Consider the following 16,524-nt stretch of genomic DNA (forward strand, 5'->3'; position numbering starts at 1 on the left):
GTGCCCAGTCCACGGGCGGGGACAGGACAGAGGGACTCCAGAAGCATCGCTTCCTATCAGGTGCCTGGCGTCCCTCCCCATGAAGGGGGTCTGAGGGCCTGCCCCACCAGGAGAGGGCATGGAGGCACTACCCAGCAGGAAATTGCAACACCCTGGCTGAGCTGTCCGTCCCTGCCCCCTGCGGCCCTCCCGCCAGCCTGGGTTTGCTGCTGGGATCTCTCTGGGCAGCGCCCCCGTTACCTGCCGCTCAGCCCAGGGTCTGGCATGTAGCAGGTGCTCAACTCTCAAGTGTGGTCCCGAAGGCCAGGGAGCTTCTGGGTCCTTCAACTCAGGACCCCTTGCTCCTGGCTGATGAAGTGGCCGGGGCAGGACCGGAAGGAGGGCTGGCATACGGCTCACATTCGCAGAAACACGGGGCGTGGAAGGAAGAGAGGGCCCCGTCTGCAGTCTTGGAGCCCAGGACACCTCCAAGCTCATCCCGCCCCGGGACCCACCAGCCATCGTTGTGGACTCTCTGGGTTCCTGGCACCCTCCTGGGAGGGGTTGGTGTTGGGGTCAGGAGTCATAGCCAGAGGTGCCTGAACTCAAGTAGGGGAAGGCAGGGCACGCCCCGGGATCCCCGAGGCCTTGGTCCTCCGGCCGTCGCAGACTATCCCCAGAAGACAAGGGGGCAGAGGTGCTCCGCCACGCCTGTTGGATGAGATTTGAGGGTCACCTGCCCTGGGCACCCTAATGCCTCGGGATGATGGGCTCCTGCTGTTGGCACCGCGGAGACTCTGGGCCAGGGGCCGCTCCGAACCTCCAGCCGGGAGCGCCAGGGCCCAGACCGCTTGCCGACGTCCGCCATGGCTTCTTCCAGGGTGTGTCTGCTGAGCACTGTGGTGGCCACGTGCCAGCTGTCCAGGAGACGACGTGGACAGGCCATCGCCCCACGTGGTCATGGCTCCCTCAGATTTGGACGCTCAGGGAGAAAGTGACCCGGGGGGGGGCGCGTTGGGTCTCCCCGCCTCTCACACATGCACACATTTCTCCCGCACTAACCGCCGTGTCCGGCCATCCTAGTCTGAGTCCCGACGCTCTGGGCTGCTCTGGAAAGTGGCAGAAAGTGGGGCCCTGGTTTGAGGACGCAAGCCCACCCACCGGGGGCTGCACTCTGGAGGGAGGGGACTCTGGGGTCACAGTGAGGGAGGGGAGATGCCCAGCCAGGTGAGCTCGGGGCCCGGAAAGCGCTCCTCTGGGGCCAGCCTCCCTCGGACCTGGAGACCCCGACTGACAGAAACCCACAGGAAGCGCGTATAAAACCACCGAACTCTGCAAATTCATGGAAACAGAACACATTGGACCGAGAGATAGGTTTTAAATATTAAAATATATTTATGCACACATCATTTTAACTGAGGACGCCCGCCAACAGACACTCCGCGAAGTCCCGCTGTCCCTGCGGCCCGTGAGCCTGCCGAGTGCACCCCTGGGGTCTAAACAAACCCTGCACATGGGCTGATGCCAAGCACGGGTCCGCGAGTGTCTGCTTAGGCGCCGAGCTCCCGGCCCGCCGCCGCTCTGAGGACGGGAGGGGAGCCGGCTGCACACCCGAGAAGGCGGCTCCCGCGGCCCCGCACCCCTGCAGATGGCCTCACACCTGTGCCCCATCCTCAGGAGGAACCGGGACGTCAGGGCCGGCGGGCCGGCGGGGTGTCGCGGGCAGAAGCCGCTGGGAAGCCGGCTGGTGGACAGCCCCGCGGTGGGGGCCGGAGCGTCCTTCGTCCAGCGCTTTCGATGGAGCCGCGCGTCAGGCCCGTGTGTGCGGGGAAGGCGGGGGCGGGGGGTGCTCCCCAGGCTCCGGGACAGGACGGTGACCTCCGGGAGCCACGCCCAGGCCTGCAGGCCGCTTTGCATCTTCTGGAACGAACAGCACAGGTAAGATTGCATAGGTGGTTCTGACGTGTCCAGGGGAAAGTTCAGTGCCCCGTGGCTGTGTCCTCCACGGAGCGGGAAGTGGGAAGGGAATGGCCACTGGGCCTCGTCCTTCCTGAGCTGGAGGGACCGTCACCCTGGTCCCCAGGGGCCAGGCCGGAGGTGTGCCCATTCTCCATGTGCCCTGCTTGCTCTCTCCCTGGTGTCTGCGACTCCCACGCGTCCGCCACCAGCTCAGGACCCTTGGAATCCAATGGGAGGTTTCCGGGGGGTCCTCAGCACGGAGGGGGACCAATCGGTGAGGGGTCGGCCCTTCTGGGGAGAAATCCGACAGTGTTCTCGGGAAGTTCCGTGGGTGGGGGGGGGGCCGTCAGACATCGCTCTGCAGCCGCGGGGCCGAGGGGGCGCCCCGGAGGTCCACCGGGCTCTCAGAGGCCGAGGAGTGGCTGGGCAGAGAAGCTGCCAGGCCATCGGGAGACTCCGAGGGGGGCTTGTACAAGAGGCAGGCGGTGGTGAAGAAGAGGAAACCCAGCACCTGCAGGGAGAGGAGGAGCTTGCTGGACCGCACCAGAGCTGCCCGCCTGGCCCCAGCCCCGGGGACCCCGTCTGCAGAGAGCATCCTTCTTTCCTGCAGAAGCCTGGTGAGGACCCCAATGCTCTTCGTGAGGGAACGAAAACACCATTTGACTAAAAGCAGGACCCAGAGGAGGTGGAGAGCTTCATGGGCTGCCCTGACCCTCAGAACCTGCCGTTGGAAATAGGTCTTTGCAGATGTCCCTTCAGGTAAGGATCTTGAGATGAAATCACCCTGGGTTTTGGGGTGTGTCCACCTGGCATGCCAGGTGCCCTCATAGGAACAAGGAGACACACAAGGAGAAGGCCACGTGACGGGGGGGGGGCAGAGAAGACGCAGCACAGATAACCCCCCACACCCGCCCCGGCAGAGCTCCCCGAGGGAACGGACCCTGCCCCACGTGGGTGCGGGACCTCTGGCCTCTAGAGCCAAGGAAACAGTAAATATTTACAGTTTTCAGCCCCGGGTTTGTGGCCTTCGCTCAGCGTTGCCGAGGTTGCTTTACCGGGCCCCAGCCGCACGGAGCTCACGGCCCCGCAGGGCTCCCACGCAGAGGGCACTGGGCACGCAAGCTGGCCTCCGGGTACACGCGTGCGTTTTAACGTGTAAATGCCGGGTTTCAGCGGGAACGCCCATGCTGCTCGTTGGAGCGTCACTCGGCCTGAAAGGCCTGAAGCCGCTTCTGCTTTGGGACGGTGACCGGCTGGGACGCGTTAACCTGTCTGCTCCTCCGGCTGAAACTACCCCAGATGTTCCGAGCGCTCCCAGGCCTCGTGCCGACACCCAGGCGTGGTTGTCTCGGGGGACGGACATCCCCGGATCGGCCCGCTGCTCTGGGCAGAGGGACAGCAGGGCACAGAAGCAAGGAGCAGCCCCCTGGACAGGCTGTGACTTCACAGCTGACCAGTGCCGACCTCCAGAGCCGCACAAACTCTGCTCACGGCGACAGAAACCCGGGGCCGGAGGAGCCTCCAGCATCCTCGAGGCCCTTGGAGAAAAGCTCGAGGCAAGAGCACCCCGAGCACCCCTCCCCCCACAGAAGGAAATCAAAACGCTCTTACAGACTGGCCTGAGTATTTCCCGTCAGTTTGAAGGTTTTGTGCCTTTTCCTCCAATCGGGCAAAATTCAAACTATTAATACTACGCTTGTCCCCAGGCATCGTGAGCCAAGCGTCCCAGCAGGAGTTTCTCCTAACGGGGTCGAGCTGAGGAAGGGGACAGCAGCCCAAGGCCCAGGAAGGCTAGACGAAGAGGGAGCCGCTCCTGGGTGGACCCAGCAGGCCGACCCTGCCGAGCCGGGAACAGGCCTGCAGAACGCAGCGAGCTGGCTTTCGTTTCTGCAGAGCCTCAGCTGACCGGAGTCCCAGGGCCGCCCGCCAAGCTGTGGGGTGAAGGCCGGGCAGGTGGGGGGCCGGGGAGCGTCCCCAGCAGCGGGGCTTGGCGGCCCCGACCACGACCGCTCTAACTCGAAAAGGACCCTGCTCCCGGACACCAGCCCAGCAGGGTTGAGCAGGGGGTCCGAGCTGCGGGAAGGCCCCATGGGGCGCCCGGACCCCGGAGCTAACTGGAGAAGACCCCTGGCCTCCTGGAGCGGACTCTGGAGCTGCCTCGGGGCCACGCGGGCCAGCCGCCGCCTCTCTCACCTTGTACACCAGCCCAGTGATGAGCATGTACCGGCTCATGGCTGAGTTCTGGTACGCGAAGCAGGAGCCTTGCTGCCCACACTGGTCCTGCCAGAGCAGGCAAGCCTTGTCAATCACCCAGCCGAAGGCGATGGGCCCTGGGATGCCCCCTGCAAAGAGAGGCCGGGTCAGTCCCGGGCACGCGCCGGGCAGGCAGGGCAGGCGGGCCGCACCGAGGTCCCGACTGTGTGGGTTCTCAGAAAGGGGGCCTCGGTCTTCAGGGATCTCAGGGGTGCAAGGTGGGCTTCAAAGCTCCCTTCTGGGGGGACCTCCGATGCCCTTTGTGCTAAGGAGAAGCCACCCTCTGGGCAAATCGATGACCATGGGTCCCTCTAGTGGACGGTTAGGGAATGGCGTCTTTCGCTCACTGGGCAAAGGCCACCTGGGATGCACACCAGCCAGGTGAGGAGACACATGGTGGGTGCCCTTGTGCAGTGAACACACTGCGCAACTGTACCACTCCACAACGCAGTGCACAGTACCTAGAGTTCTAACCACAATCCACTGGATTCCCAGTGCAAAGGATCTCTGCCGGTCACAGACACACCTGAAACGGAAGACAGCGGCGTCAGCACTCAGGGGAGGGTGGCGGTCCACCACGTCACACCCCCACATCTGCAGCCAGGTCCTGGCCCGGCCCCCGGCCGCGTCACTGCCTCCCGGGGTGGGAAGCCCGGTGCAGAGGCAGCTCGTGCTCGCGGGGGCCCCACACGTGCCCTGCGGGATCTGCAGAGCTCCACCGCCGCTGCAAGGGAAGGTTCTGGACCAGAGCGAAACCCAGGCCCGGGGCTTACCGTAAGGTTGCCGTCAGTGCGGGAACGCTGCTGAGGAATGTAAAGATAATTACAACGAATATGAAAACCAGGAGGAGGGGCTTTCTTTGACACGTTGAAGTGCATTTCCCTGCAGTAGCATGGCCAAAACCAGAGGAAAAGTTCTGAGGGACACAGCTACAGTCTCGGTATACCTGAGGAGCGCGACAACAGCGCCGATTACCGGAGGGAGGGGCGGGGGCCCCCCCAGAGCGCGGCGCCCTCGGGCAGCAGCCGCACTCACCTTCCGGCCGTCCGCGCCGGGCGCCGCCTCTCCAGGGCAACCCGCGTGGCAGGGGGAGTAGTAGGTGAGGCCGTTGGAGCCGCACACGGGGCTGTAGTGCTCGGGGCGACAGGCGCACGGGGCGTTGCAGGTGGCCGTCAGCTCCAGGCGGCCTTCGGGCAGGGGGCTGCAGGCGGGAGACAAGGCGGCGGTGGGATGGGGGCCGGCACTGGAGGCGGGGGCGGGGAGCGGGGGGTGTCCCGCCTCAGGACTCGGCCAGGCGGCCACATGGGCTCCAGCTGAGAAAGGCGCTTCCCACACACGGGATCGCTGGCAACGCTCACGCCCCACGCGCCACGGCCCGTTCCGTTCCGACTCCCCAGCCACGTGCGCGCTGCGCGTCCCTGACTCCGTCGCAGCAGAGGCAACGTGTGCCCGGGGCTCAGAACACGAACACCACGAGAGGACCGAGGCCAAGGCCCTCCGCCGTGGTGCCAGCCCCCCAGGCCGCAGCTGCTCGTTTGCACAGCTCATGTGTGTGCACACACAGCAGCGATCACGGACACACACGTTTTCCTCTTTTCCACTCATACAGGAAACACCATCGCGCCACCTGGTCCTTCCTGCTCGCCCTCGGGCACTGTCATCTGCAGCCGGCCGCAGGCCCCGCTCCCGCCTCCCTCTCATGGTGGCAGGGCCCTCGTGGGGGCCACGGCGGGGGAACCGGTCCTCTCCACCAGCCCCGTGAGAGGACCGTCCCACCACGGCATGCTTGCGCTCTGCGAGACCTGTCCACTCTGCAGGGAGTCCCGGGAGGGGCCCGCCCAGCCCACGGCAGGCCGTCCACACCTGCTTTTGCTCCTCCCCAAGTGCCACCGGAGGACTGTTGCTCTCACATCCCTATGATGGGGGACACGTGAGAGCCGACCCTGAGCCACTTTCCGTGTGCACACGTGGAGGGGAGCTGGGCAGTCACGGTCTCGCTTTCCAGACCAGAACACTGGGCCCAGGGCTTCCTAAGGGCTGGCGCTGGGCTGTCTCTGAGTGGCCACGAGCTGATGTCTTGCTGCTGTGACCCTCTCCCAACAGCAACCAAGTGCCAACCCCACCTTCCCCATCCCTCGCGGCCACTGGTGCCCCCGATAGGTGTGCCGGGGGTCCCCCCAGCCCCCAGTGCCGCCCGGCCCTGACCTGCCGTTGTAGTTGGCTGTCACCCCTGCCATGGGCGCGTTGGGGCACTGGACGAAGAACACGAAGGTGGCCAGCAGGCTGGTCAGGGCGCAGAGCACACACAACTTGACGACGCCCGCACCGCGGAGCCTGCACTTGTTCACGAGGAAGCCGCCCAGAAACATTCCACCGCCGCCTGCTGGCACCACCAGGTACCCTGCCAGAGAGGGGCTGCTCAGCGTGGTCCTGGGGGGTGCAGCACAGGGCCGGCAACCCACCGGCTCTTCTCGTCCCCAGGCTACGGTCGGGGAGACAGAGGCCCAGAGCCATCCATCTGTCCATGCAGCAGCCGCTGGACGGGGGCGCTTTGGGTCCTGGGACCCCCAGGAAGGACACCTGGCCACCCGGAGGTGGAAGGACGCAGGGGCGGGGCAGGTTTGGGAGGAGGAGCGCCCAATGGCCCCTGCCCACCTGATGGGGCGGCCCCCAGGACAGCGTGTTCCCTGGCCCACCCAGGCTCACGGGCACGGCCAAGCCCGAGTGTTCAGCTGTTCGGGGGGCACCACTGCCCAAACACTCTCTGCGCGGGCCAGGAACGATGAAGGCCCAGGCCCTGGGGGAAGCACAGACAAGCTGGGCCCCTCCCGCCCCCCCCCCCCAGCTAGAGCAGATCCCCCCAGGAGGGGTCTGCCGAGAGAACTGGCCAGCACGCTGCGGTCGGCGCTCCCACCTCTCGGGAAGAACCATCGGGTCCACGTGACGACACCGCTGACCGGCCCACTCCTGCTCCCGGGGCGTTTCCTGCAGGACCACAGGCCCCACGAGCCCTCACGCTAGAGCTGGACTTCCCAAAGATACTCCAAAGACCCCTCACCCATCTGAGAACTCACGAAAAGGCAGAGGACCCCCCAAGATGCCACAAGTGTTCTCACCAAACAAGGTGGCGGCTTCTGAGGCGCTCAGGCTGAACTGGGACTCCAGGAACTTGGGGCCAAAGGTGGACATGCCGGCGACGAGCGTGGCCTCGGTGGCCCCAGCCAGACATAGCAGGATGAATGCAGGGTTTTTCAGGAGGAGCCAGACGGAGCTAGATGGGGAAGAGAGAAGAGACAGAGGGTCAGAGTGGGCCAGAGCAGGGTGTGTGGAAGTACTGTTCCCGGGGGCCGTGGTCCCATCCGCCTGAGTATTGAGAGGCCCGAGGTCTGAGGGGGAGTGGAGGGGGGTGTGAGCTGTGGTCACTCGGCGTCCATCCCAGAGAAATCGAGAGAGGGCGTGAGGCTGGGCTTCGGCTGGTGGGGACGGACTCCAGGAAAGAGCTGCAAAACTGGGGAAGAGCCGTATCAGTGCTCTCCCCCTCTCCAGTGCGGGGAGACCCTGAGTGCATGGTTCAGTCACCTGCGGGGCAGCTGTGATGACCCTGGCAGATGGCCTGAACCAGGAGCCGGGGGCTGGGAGAGGTACCGTCCCACGTCCAGGGCTGGCCAGGCCCCCACGGAAAGGGAATGGGCACCGGGCAGTGGGGCCCCTTCACAACTACAGTCCTGGAGAAGGGGGGACAGAGGGGCCCCTCCAAGGAGGCTCCGGGTAGACATGCCTGGTCCCCTGTTTCTCTTGGTGCATACTTGGTGGGGGTACCATTGCCGGGTCCCGAGGGAGGATCTTGGCATCGGCGCCCCCGGACCTGGCCCACTGATTCCCCAGGGAAGCTGGCCTCGCTCCCTCACTGTGGACAGGGAGTGGGACCCCTGCATAGCCCTGGGGGACACTTGGCCTCAGGTCTCACTGTGGCCAACTCTGTGAGTGTCAGGTGTGAGCTCTGGCTGCTGTACCCCCTGTCCCCGCCGAGGGACGGGCTGGGCACCGAGGCCTGCCCCACACTGCCTGGCCTTGGGATGGACACCAAGTTTCTCTGAGGTCCATTTGCTCTGGTTAAACTGGGGTTCTGCATCTTGTTGGGGTTCAGGCCTAGCAGGGCCTGAGTGCGCTGATCACACAGGCGATGCTACCTGCCGGGTAAATGTCAAGAATGGCACAGAACGGGGCGCCTGGGTGGCTCGGTGGGTGAAGCCTCTGCCTTCGGCTCAGGTCATGATCTCAGGGTCCTGGGATCGAGCCCCGCATCGGGCTCTCTGCTCGGCGGGGAGCCTGCTTCCCCTTCTTTCTCTGCCTGCCTCTCTGCCTACTTGGGATCTCTCTCTCTGTCAAATACATAAATAAAATCTTAAAAAAAAGAAAAGAAAAGAAAAGAACGGCACAGAACAAGAGAGACTCCTCACGGAGTCTTTCCTCTGAGCGGAAAACATGAAAATCACAGCTGTGGGGTCCGGAAGTAAAGACGCTCAGCCTCTGTGGGGGGCTCTCCCGCCTGCCTGTCCCGACTCCCCGAGCCGTCCCCAGCCATCTGGCCACTGGGCAGCAGGCGCCTGGACTAGGGCCCCAAGGTGTTTGCAGGTACGGTCATCCCTGACCCCGGGGCTGGTGAACGAGGTGGGCTGGGGGCAGAGGTCTCTCTGGAGCCCCTGGTCCTGGCAGGCCAGGCCGTATCGCTCCTGCACTGAGGGAAAAGCAGATCGTGGCCATAAAGGACACCATCCAACTGCGGCTGGGGGCAGCTCTGAGTGGCCCCCCTGGGCTGAAATTCTCAAGCCTGCAGCTCAGAGCTGTTCTCTGAAGGGAGCAGGTGCCAGTGCTGTCCTCGGGAGCCCCGGCCCCAGAGACCCAGCTTCGGGGTGCCTCTGGTCACCCCTGCGCCAGCCGGGAAATGGGCGCTCTCGTCTCAGAGCACCTGTCACAGCACCTGCGAACACCTTCATGCTCAAACTCTCTTTTCAGGACGTAGGCCGACAGTAAATTGGACGTCGGAACCTGCAGCCATGATTAGCCTTTGCACCGGGGCCTGGAGCAGCGGCCGGGAGGGAGCTAAGGACAGACACTCCCCTGCGCCCCTAGCATCTCACACGGGCAGCGCTCACACTTCCCCGGGCGCCATCCCCCACCCTGGTTCTCAGCAAAATTGACTTTCAGGCTTGAAGACTGATAACAATTCTCTTCGGTTTGGCACTTGGGTCCCACGTCCAGGAAGGGAAGGAGATGCCCCCAGAGTGGGTGCCGGGGGACAGGGGCTCGACTGGGTTCTGCACCTGCCCCGGCCCCGGACCCCGTCTCCCGGGCTCTTAGGTGTGGGGGACGCCCTGGGCCGGGCTGGTCCCTCCCCGGGCTCGCTCAGACCCACCCAGTCTTTGAGGCGCTCGGCTGGGCTCCGGGAGGAGGCCACTCCCGCCTGTGGCGTGGGCACGTCTATGTCTCTTCATCCGGCAAAGCTAACAGGATTTCTTACCAGCAGCTAGTGTGGGGAGCTAAGCCTGGGCACAAACTTCTTGGCCGCCATCCAGGGTTGCTGACCTGCTGGGGCCCCAGCGCCGGGTGCCGGGAAGGTGGTTCTGCTCCGGTGCGGGCAGACTGGCTGGGCTGGCCCCACACAGACGGTCTCGTACCCCTGGCCCCTGCGGCCCTGGGCCAGCTCAGCCTGCTCTAGGGGCGCCCTCAGGAGTGGGCAACGCTAGGCTGGTCTCACAGGAAGTGGGAAGCTGGAGAACCAAACCCTAAATGGGTCAGGGGCCACCCCCCCCATAGCAGAACAAGCCCTAAATGGGTCAGGGGCCACCCCCCCCATAGCAAGACAAGCCCTAAATGGGTCAGGGGCCACCCCCCCATAGCAGGACAAGCCCTAAATGGGTCAGGAGCCACCCCCCCATAGCAGGACAAGCCCTAAATGGGTCAGGGGCCACCCCCCCATAGCAGGACAAGCCCTAAATGGGTCAGGAGCCACCCCCCCCATAGCAGGACAAGCCCTAAATGGGTCAGGGGCCACCCCCCCATAGCAGGACAAGCCCTAAATGGGTCAGGGGCCACCCCCCCCATAGCAGGACAAGCCCTAAATGGGTCAGGGGCCACCCCCCCATAGCAGGACAAGCCCTAAATGGGTCAGGGGCCACCCCCCCATAGCAGGACAAGCCCTAAATGGGTCAGGGGCCACCCCCCCCATAGCAGGACAAGCCCTAAATGGGTCAGGGGCCACCCCCCCCATAGCAGGACAAGCCCTAAATGGGTCAGGGGCCACCCCCCCCATAGCAGGACAAGCCCTAAATGGGTCAGGGGCCACCCCCCCCATAGCAGGACAAGCCCTAAATGGGTCAGGGGCCACCCGCCCCATAGCAGGACAAGCCCTAAATGGGTCAGGGGCCACCCCCCCCATAGCAGGACAAGCCCTAAATGGGTCAGGGGCCACCCCCCCATAGCAGGACAAGCCCTAAATGGGTCAGGGGCCACCCGCCCCATAGCAGGACAAGCCCTAAATGGGTCAGGGGCCACCCCCCCATAGCAGGACAAGCCCTAAATGGGTCAGGGGCCACCCCGCCCCATAGCAGGACAAGCCCTAAATGGGTCAGGGGCCACCCCCCCATAGCAGGACAAGCCCTAAATGGGTCAGGGGCCACCCCCCCCATAGCAGGACAAGCCCTAAATGGGTCAGGGGCCACCCCCCCCATAGCAGGACAAGCCCTAAATGGGTCAGGGGCCACCCCCCCCATAGCAGGACAAGCCCTAAATGGGTCAGGGGCCACCCCCCCATAGCAGGACAAGCCCTAAATGGGTCAGGGGCCACCCCCCCCATAGCAGGACAGCCCCGTTTCCTCTGCATGAGGGAAGCAAAGCAGCAGAAGGCGGACAGCACGGGGCCCTCCCCGGAGGCCACGTTTGATCCTGACACCCCTTCACACCGCCATGGCAAAGACAGGCAAAGGGGACTCATTCCCACCACTAAGAGCCCCCGGCCCCCTGAGGCCGGTTAGACACGACCGTTCCTGGGCTCAGGCCCCGGAGTCCTGGAGGGGCAGGCGGCACGCAGTGAGCCCGAGGACCCAGGCTGGCCACCGTCCAGGGGGCTCCTTTCCCACCCGCGGGAGAGGCCTGCTGCAGAATGCCTGGGCCCGCGAAGAGGGGTGCTGGGCAGCCAGGAGTCGCCGACCCCCTCTCTGAGACCGGAGCAGGCCAGGCATCTCCCATCCCGACCGTGTGTGCAGACCGCAAAGCCGGGCCAGGTCACACACAAGGAGGAAGAGAGGAGCACAGGAGGGCAGGGGCTGGTACAGGGCCGTGAGAGCAGAGCTGGGGACAATCCCGTCCTCCTAGGGTCCTCAGAGACCTTGAGGCACAGGGGGGCATGAGCCTGGAGCCCAGCAGGGGACACTTCCTGAATGGTCAGAGAACACAGAGGAGGGAGGAGCGGGCCCTCCCACAGGACCAGCCCTGGGAGGAGGGCTCCGGCTGCTGCTCCCTAGTCTCTCCGTTTTGGGGCAGAGACCTGAAGTGCCCGGGGTCATGCGGGAGTTTTAGGATCTGTGCACTGACCACGTGGCCCTGGACAGCTCACACGGACTCTCCTAGCTTGGGGTCAAGATCTGGTGGGTGCAGACCTCCCCAAGGGTCCTCAGGACACGGGACACAGGCGAGAGGCACACACCACCCCCCGTAAGGGACTTACAGAGGCAGATCTCTGATGGTTTTCCCGAAGTCGGGGCTGCTGGCAGCCTTGTGACCGATGTCCTTTAACTGGTGTGTTTCAGACATTCTCACGACCACGTAGCGTTGGGAGCCTGGAATGACAGAGATGTCAGTGGAAGTCGGGGACTGAGAGCTTGGCTTGAAGCCCCTCCCCACTCCCAGGTCTGGGAAGGTCCCCTGGATGAAGGGCGTAGGGACAGATGTGGTACGGGGCTGCAGCATGGTGACTGCTGACCTGCTGGCCGAGAGGAGAGAGGTGGGAGAGAGCCAGCAGCAGGACACACCCCGGGACCAGGGGGAACAGAAGGAGCTTCTGACATGGAGAAGCCACGGGGGGACGGTGCCCGTGGTCAGTGGCACGGACCAGGCCAGCCCTGCAGGATGGGGGCCCCGCCCAGACGGTCCCGGGCTCCCCGCCAGCCCAGAGGAGGAGAAGAGGGACGCACCCACCTGGCAGCTGCCGGGGGTAGCCGAGGATGGGGATGGCGGTGAGGAAGGCGGCGGCCCCTGCCCCCAGGAAGCCCACCCACCAGGCGCCGACCCACAGTGGGTTCTCGGTGGTCAGCTCCGTCCTGTGGGGAGAGGCACGTGGGGTCAGCGTCCCGTCCACGGGCACTCGGCAGCCGCGCAGAAGCCATCCTTCTGCACGCGGGTCTGTGAAAACCTGAGCCTCCAGGTGGGTGGCCGTGGGGTGTGGGGTGACTGGAACCCGCACGGGGACCTGCACCCCCTCCCCCACCGGCCCCCCTGTCTCCTCCAGCTGGCCGCTCCGGGCTCGTAATCTGTCTAATGAACGGGTCATCTAGTGAGCGAGGCGCCTTCCCGAGTCCCGTGAGCTGTTCGAGTGGCTCATCTCGCCCAAGGACGGGGTCGTGGAGCCAGGCCGGACGGAGGCTGGGGGGACCCGGCACCCGAGGCTGGCGTCGGCCGTGGGGGTTCTCCTGCAGGCTCTGCACTGACTCTGGGAAGTCTGTCAGAACCGGGTTGAATTTGGGGCGCCCGACCGGCGTCAGGGAGACCCCACAGGGAGGAGTCACCCTGGCAGCTCGGAAGTCCACAGCCGCCCCGCACTGGGCCTTGGAGAGACGGCACCCGGCGTCGCCTGGCTCTGGGGAGCTGCGGACCCGCCACGCCGTCCCTGCCCCCAGGCCCCCAGTCCGCCAAAGACCAGGGCCCCCACGGCCCGTGCTGTCCCGGGGGGGGCAGGCAGAGCCAGGACACTCACCGGCGGCCGACTTCGGTGTAAACGTTCAGCAGGGCGCCTCCGATCAGGTAGCCGGCGGCTGGGCCGAGGATGGCGGCCGTGTAGAAGACGGCTGCAGAGAGAGGGGGAGCTGCAGAGGGGCCCCGGGCTCGCGTCCACACGGCCTCCACTGTGTCGGAGATCTGGCTGCTGTCAACTTTCTGTTTTTATTTTTTATTTATTTAATTTTATTTTTTTAAGCAGACTCCGCAGCCTGACGCAGGGCTTGAACTCACAACACTGAGACCAAGACGCGAGCGGCGCCCCCCAGACAGAGCCACCCAGGCGCCCCTGCTGCCGACTTTTAAAAGTACTTTTACAGATTTTCTGTCAAAGGCAGCGGCAGGCAGCATCTGGACTCTGCGTCCCTCGAGGGGGCAAACGTCCCCAGGGCCTCGTCGTGCGGGCTGGGTGCTCCGCTCAGCACCGCCAGTGCCCCACCGCAGTGACGGGACCCCGTGTCCCTGGGTCGGCACCGCTGAGCCGCTTAGAGGGACAGAGCCCAAGGTGAAAAGGAGGAGGCCAGAGTCAGCCGACGAGGTGCGGCCAGGCCCGGGGTGCTGGCCGGTCTCCCTCAAATGTCCCTGAGCGCCTCTCCCTGGCAAAGCCTGGCCTGGCAGGAGGGATGCGGGGGTGTGATGGGCACGAGGCCGAAACCCAGAAACCTCACTCCGTGTAAACGTGGGGATCTTGGCAGGAGCGGGAGGCTCGGGCCCAGCCCCCGCAGACAGCGAGGGGCCGGCTGACCCCGGCCCCGGGGGAAGGCCCACGCGCACCTGCGGCCTCACCCGTGACCACGCGTGGCCAGCGAGGAGTGAGGACGCGCCCGCCCCGTGCCCCGGCAGCCGCACTCACCGATGTAGACCGGGGAGTGGCTGGACTTGACGTTCTCGTCCAGGTAGGTGACGCCCAGCGTGTAGAGCGGCGTGGCGCCCACGCCGTGCAGGAACTGGCCCAGCATGAAGACCAGCCGGTAGCCGGACAGGCCCGAGGCGCGGTCCCGGCACACCACGCTGCGGTTGGCCCGGCACGTCCCCACGCCCTCGGCCACCTCGGCCTCGTAGGCGCCCGTGGTGAAGTGAGGCAGCGCGAACAGCAGCGAGCCGGCGCCCATGACCAGCACGCCCCGGCCCAGCCAGCGGGGCTTGTGTCCGCCGGCCCCGAAGTAGCTGACGAAGGTGAGGCACAGGCAGGCGGCCACGTCGTAGCAGCTGGCGATGAGGCCGCTCTGGTGGCTGTGCAGGTCGAAGCGGCGCTCGATGGAGGTGACCACGGTGTTGACGAAGCCGTTCACGGTCATGCCCTGCAGGAAGGCCGCCACACACAGGAAGAGCAGGAAGCCCCGGGGCGTGTCGAAGGCCTGCAGGCACCCGGGCGCGAAGGCCCCCCAGCCGCACGCCGTGCTCTGCGGCCCGGCCGCCACGTAGTGCATCTCGGGGGGCGCCCGGGGGCCGTGCTTCTCCGCCTGCGGCGGGCACAGTGGCTGGCTGCAGGCGTCCAGGGGGCTGTGCGTGGCAGGATCCAGGGCGCCGTGGCTCCGGGGTGAGCCGGGGGATGCCCGACTGCTGGGGGGTCCGTGGCCGCACCCGCCGTCCGCGGCTGAGGGTTGGCTTGGGAAGACCAGCTGCGGCATGGAGACCAGGGGCTTGTCCCCCATCGAGTGCTGAGGCATCTCCGCCCGGGGGGCGCAGGGGGCAGCTACAGAAGCCGCCCGATGGTAGTCCAGTGGCTGGTTTGTTCTGTGAGAAGAGCTTCTGGTTAGAAAACTTACGTGGACGCGTGCCCACACCGACATCTCGGAGAGAACATGCCCCGCCCTGTGCCTTGTCCCTCGGGGCAGCGGGTGGCTCTGCTGCCTGCTCCCCGGTCTCATGGGGCTGACCTGCTGCCCCCTCCTGCATCCAGGGCCACACCTCCCAGACCCACACACCTGAGCAAGGCCACAGTCGATGCCCGTGTGGGCCCCGGGACCACCCTGACCCACCCAGTCCCCTGTGGCCTCTGCTCGGTGGGCGTGAGCTGTGCTCGCTGCTCTGGAGGGACCGCCCGGGTGGACAGGGTCCCCATGCTGTCCAGCCTCCGTTCCTCATTAAACTCACACGCTTCCAGCACTCGTTTTAGTCAGAGTCTGGAGGGCAATGAGGGAAGGGGATGGAAGCAGGGTCGCGCCCCGCAGGAGGGTCGCTGCACTTGCTGGCCACGGCAGGTTTTCAAGAAGTCACTTCGAGACACGTGTGCAGCGACACGGACAAGTTGGGAAGAAAGGGTGCCCTCGCTCCCTCTGTCTGCCGCTCCCTAGCCGGCCCTGTTCCGGGGGCCCTGCCTGGGCCGGGGTTGGGTCATCCTGCCTCCCGAGTCTCCCGGAGCCCTGTCGGAAAGTGCAGCACCGACGTGGGTACACGGCTGCCTCCGCACGCCCCAGGCGGCTGGTTCTCCCACCAGAAACCAAGCGGCAGCACGCTCGCACGCACGGGGGGAGAAGACCCCCGACCTCCGCTGCAGGCGAGCGGCTCCTGGGCCCTTTCCGCCGAGGTCTGCCCCCCGAGTGACCTCTGGTCGTGGGCTGAGCTGTGTCCCCCTGGAGGGGACACTCTGGAGCTGTGGGCCATGAGAGTGCGGGGACACGGCACCTTTGGAGAGGCGAAAAGCCGTCAGCATGGGCCCCGATTCGCTGGGACTGCGGTCGTAGAGAAAGGGGAGGCCGGGGCACAGGCGCTCGCCCAGGTGGACAGCACGTGAGAACGTCGTCCACCAGCAAGGACAGAGCCTGGCGCAGGGGCTCCTGCGTGGCCGCCCCTCCCCCTCAGGCGTCCTTTTCCAGAGCTAGGACAGTCAAGGCCTGGAGTCCCAGCCAGGGGTCTGTGGCCCTTTGTCTGGCAGCCCCAGGACTCTGACCCACCCTTCCCCCTTCGGGTTGGGCCACTTCATACTCAGAGGCTCCCGGCAGGTGTGAAGCCTGCCTTTATCCGGAGCCTTTCTCCGGGAGCCGCGGAAACCGCACAGGCTCGAGCTCTGAGGTTTGGGGAGCCGCCTGCTGGCTTCGCCCAGGGCAGGGACCCTGTTGGTGGTGACTCAGGACCACGGAGTGTCCTCAGACCCAGGTTCACCAGGCCAGCCCTGCCCCCACCGCACACAGTCCAGGGTGTCAGTGGACGCTAGCAGGGGCTCCTGCCATCCCATTCTGCCAGCAGAGGCTCCTTCCTGCAGCCGAGGAGAGCGCTGCTTTGTTGGGCCCTGGAGGGGCCTGGAGGGGGTCGAATGGTGGTCTCCCCAAAAGACAGGTGCACCCAGACACTCAGTGTGACCTTATTTGGAAGAAATGTCTTTGCTGATGTGATTAATGG

General features: G+C 65.5%; 1 protein-coding gene across 1 annotated transcript; it reads right to left on the minus strand.

The window, feature by feature from the left end:
- Positions 1 to 1,351: 1,351 nt before the first annotated feature.
- SLCO4A1 (solute carrier organic anion transporter family member 4A1) lies at positions 1,352 to 14,852 on the minus strand (the record flags this gene model as incomplete). Its single annotated transcript, XM_080814209.1, has 11 exons — positions 1,352 to 2,449; positions 4,132 to 4,280; positions 4,653 to 4,717; positions 4,965 to 5,137; positions 5,227 to 5,392; positions 6,397 to 6,592; positions 7,308 to 7,462; positions 11,918 to 12,029; positions 12,388 to 12,509; positions 13,163 to 13,253; positions 14,036 to 14,852. The coding sequence occupies 11 exons, from the start codon at positions 14,850 to 14,852 to the stop codon at positions 2,285 to 2,287; spliced, it is 2,211 nt and encodes a 736-aa protein (XP_080670335.1). The 3' UTR covers positions 1,352 to 2,284.
- Positions 14,853 to 16,524: the final 1,672 nt, after the last annotated feature.

This window comes from Martes martes, assembly GCF_963455335.1.
Source record: "Martes martes genome assembly, chromosome: 9".
NCBI lineage: Eukaryota > Metazoa > Chordata > Mammalia > Carnivora > Mustelidae > Martes > Martes martes.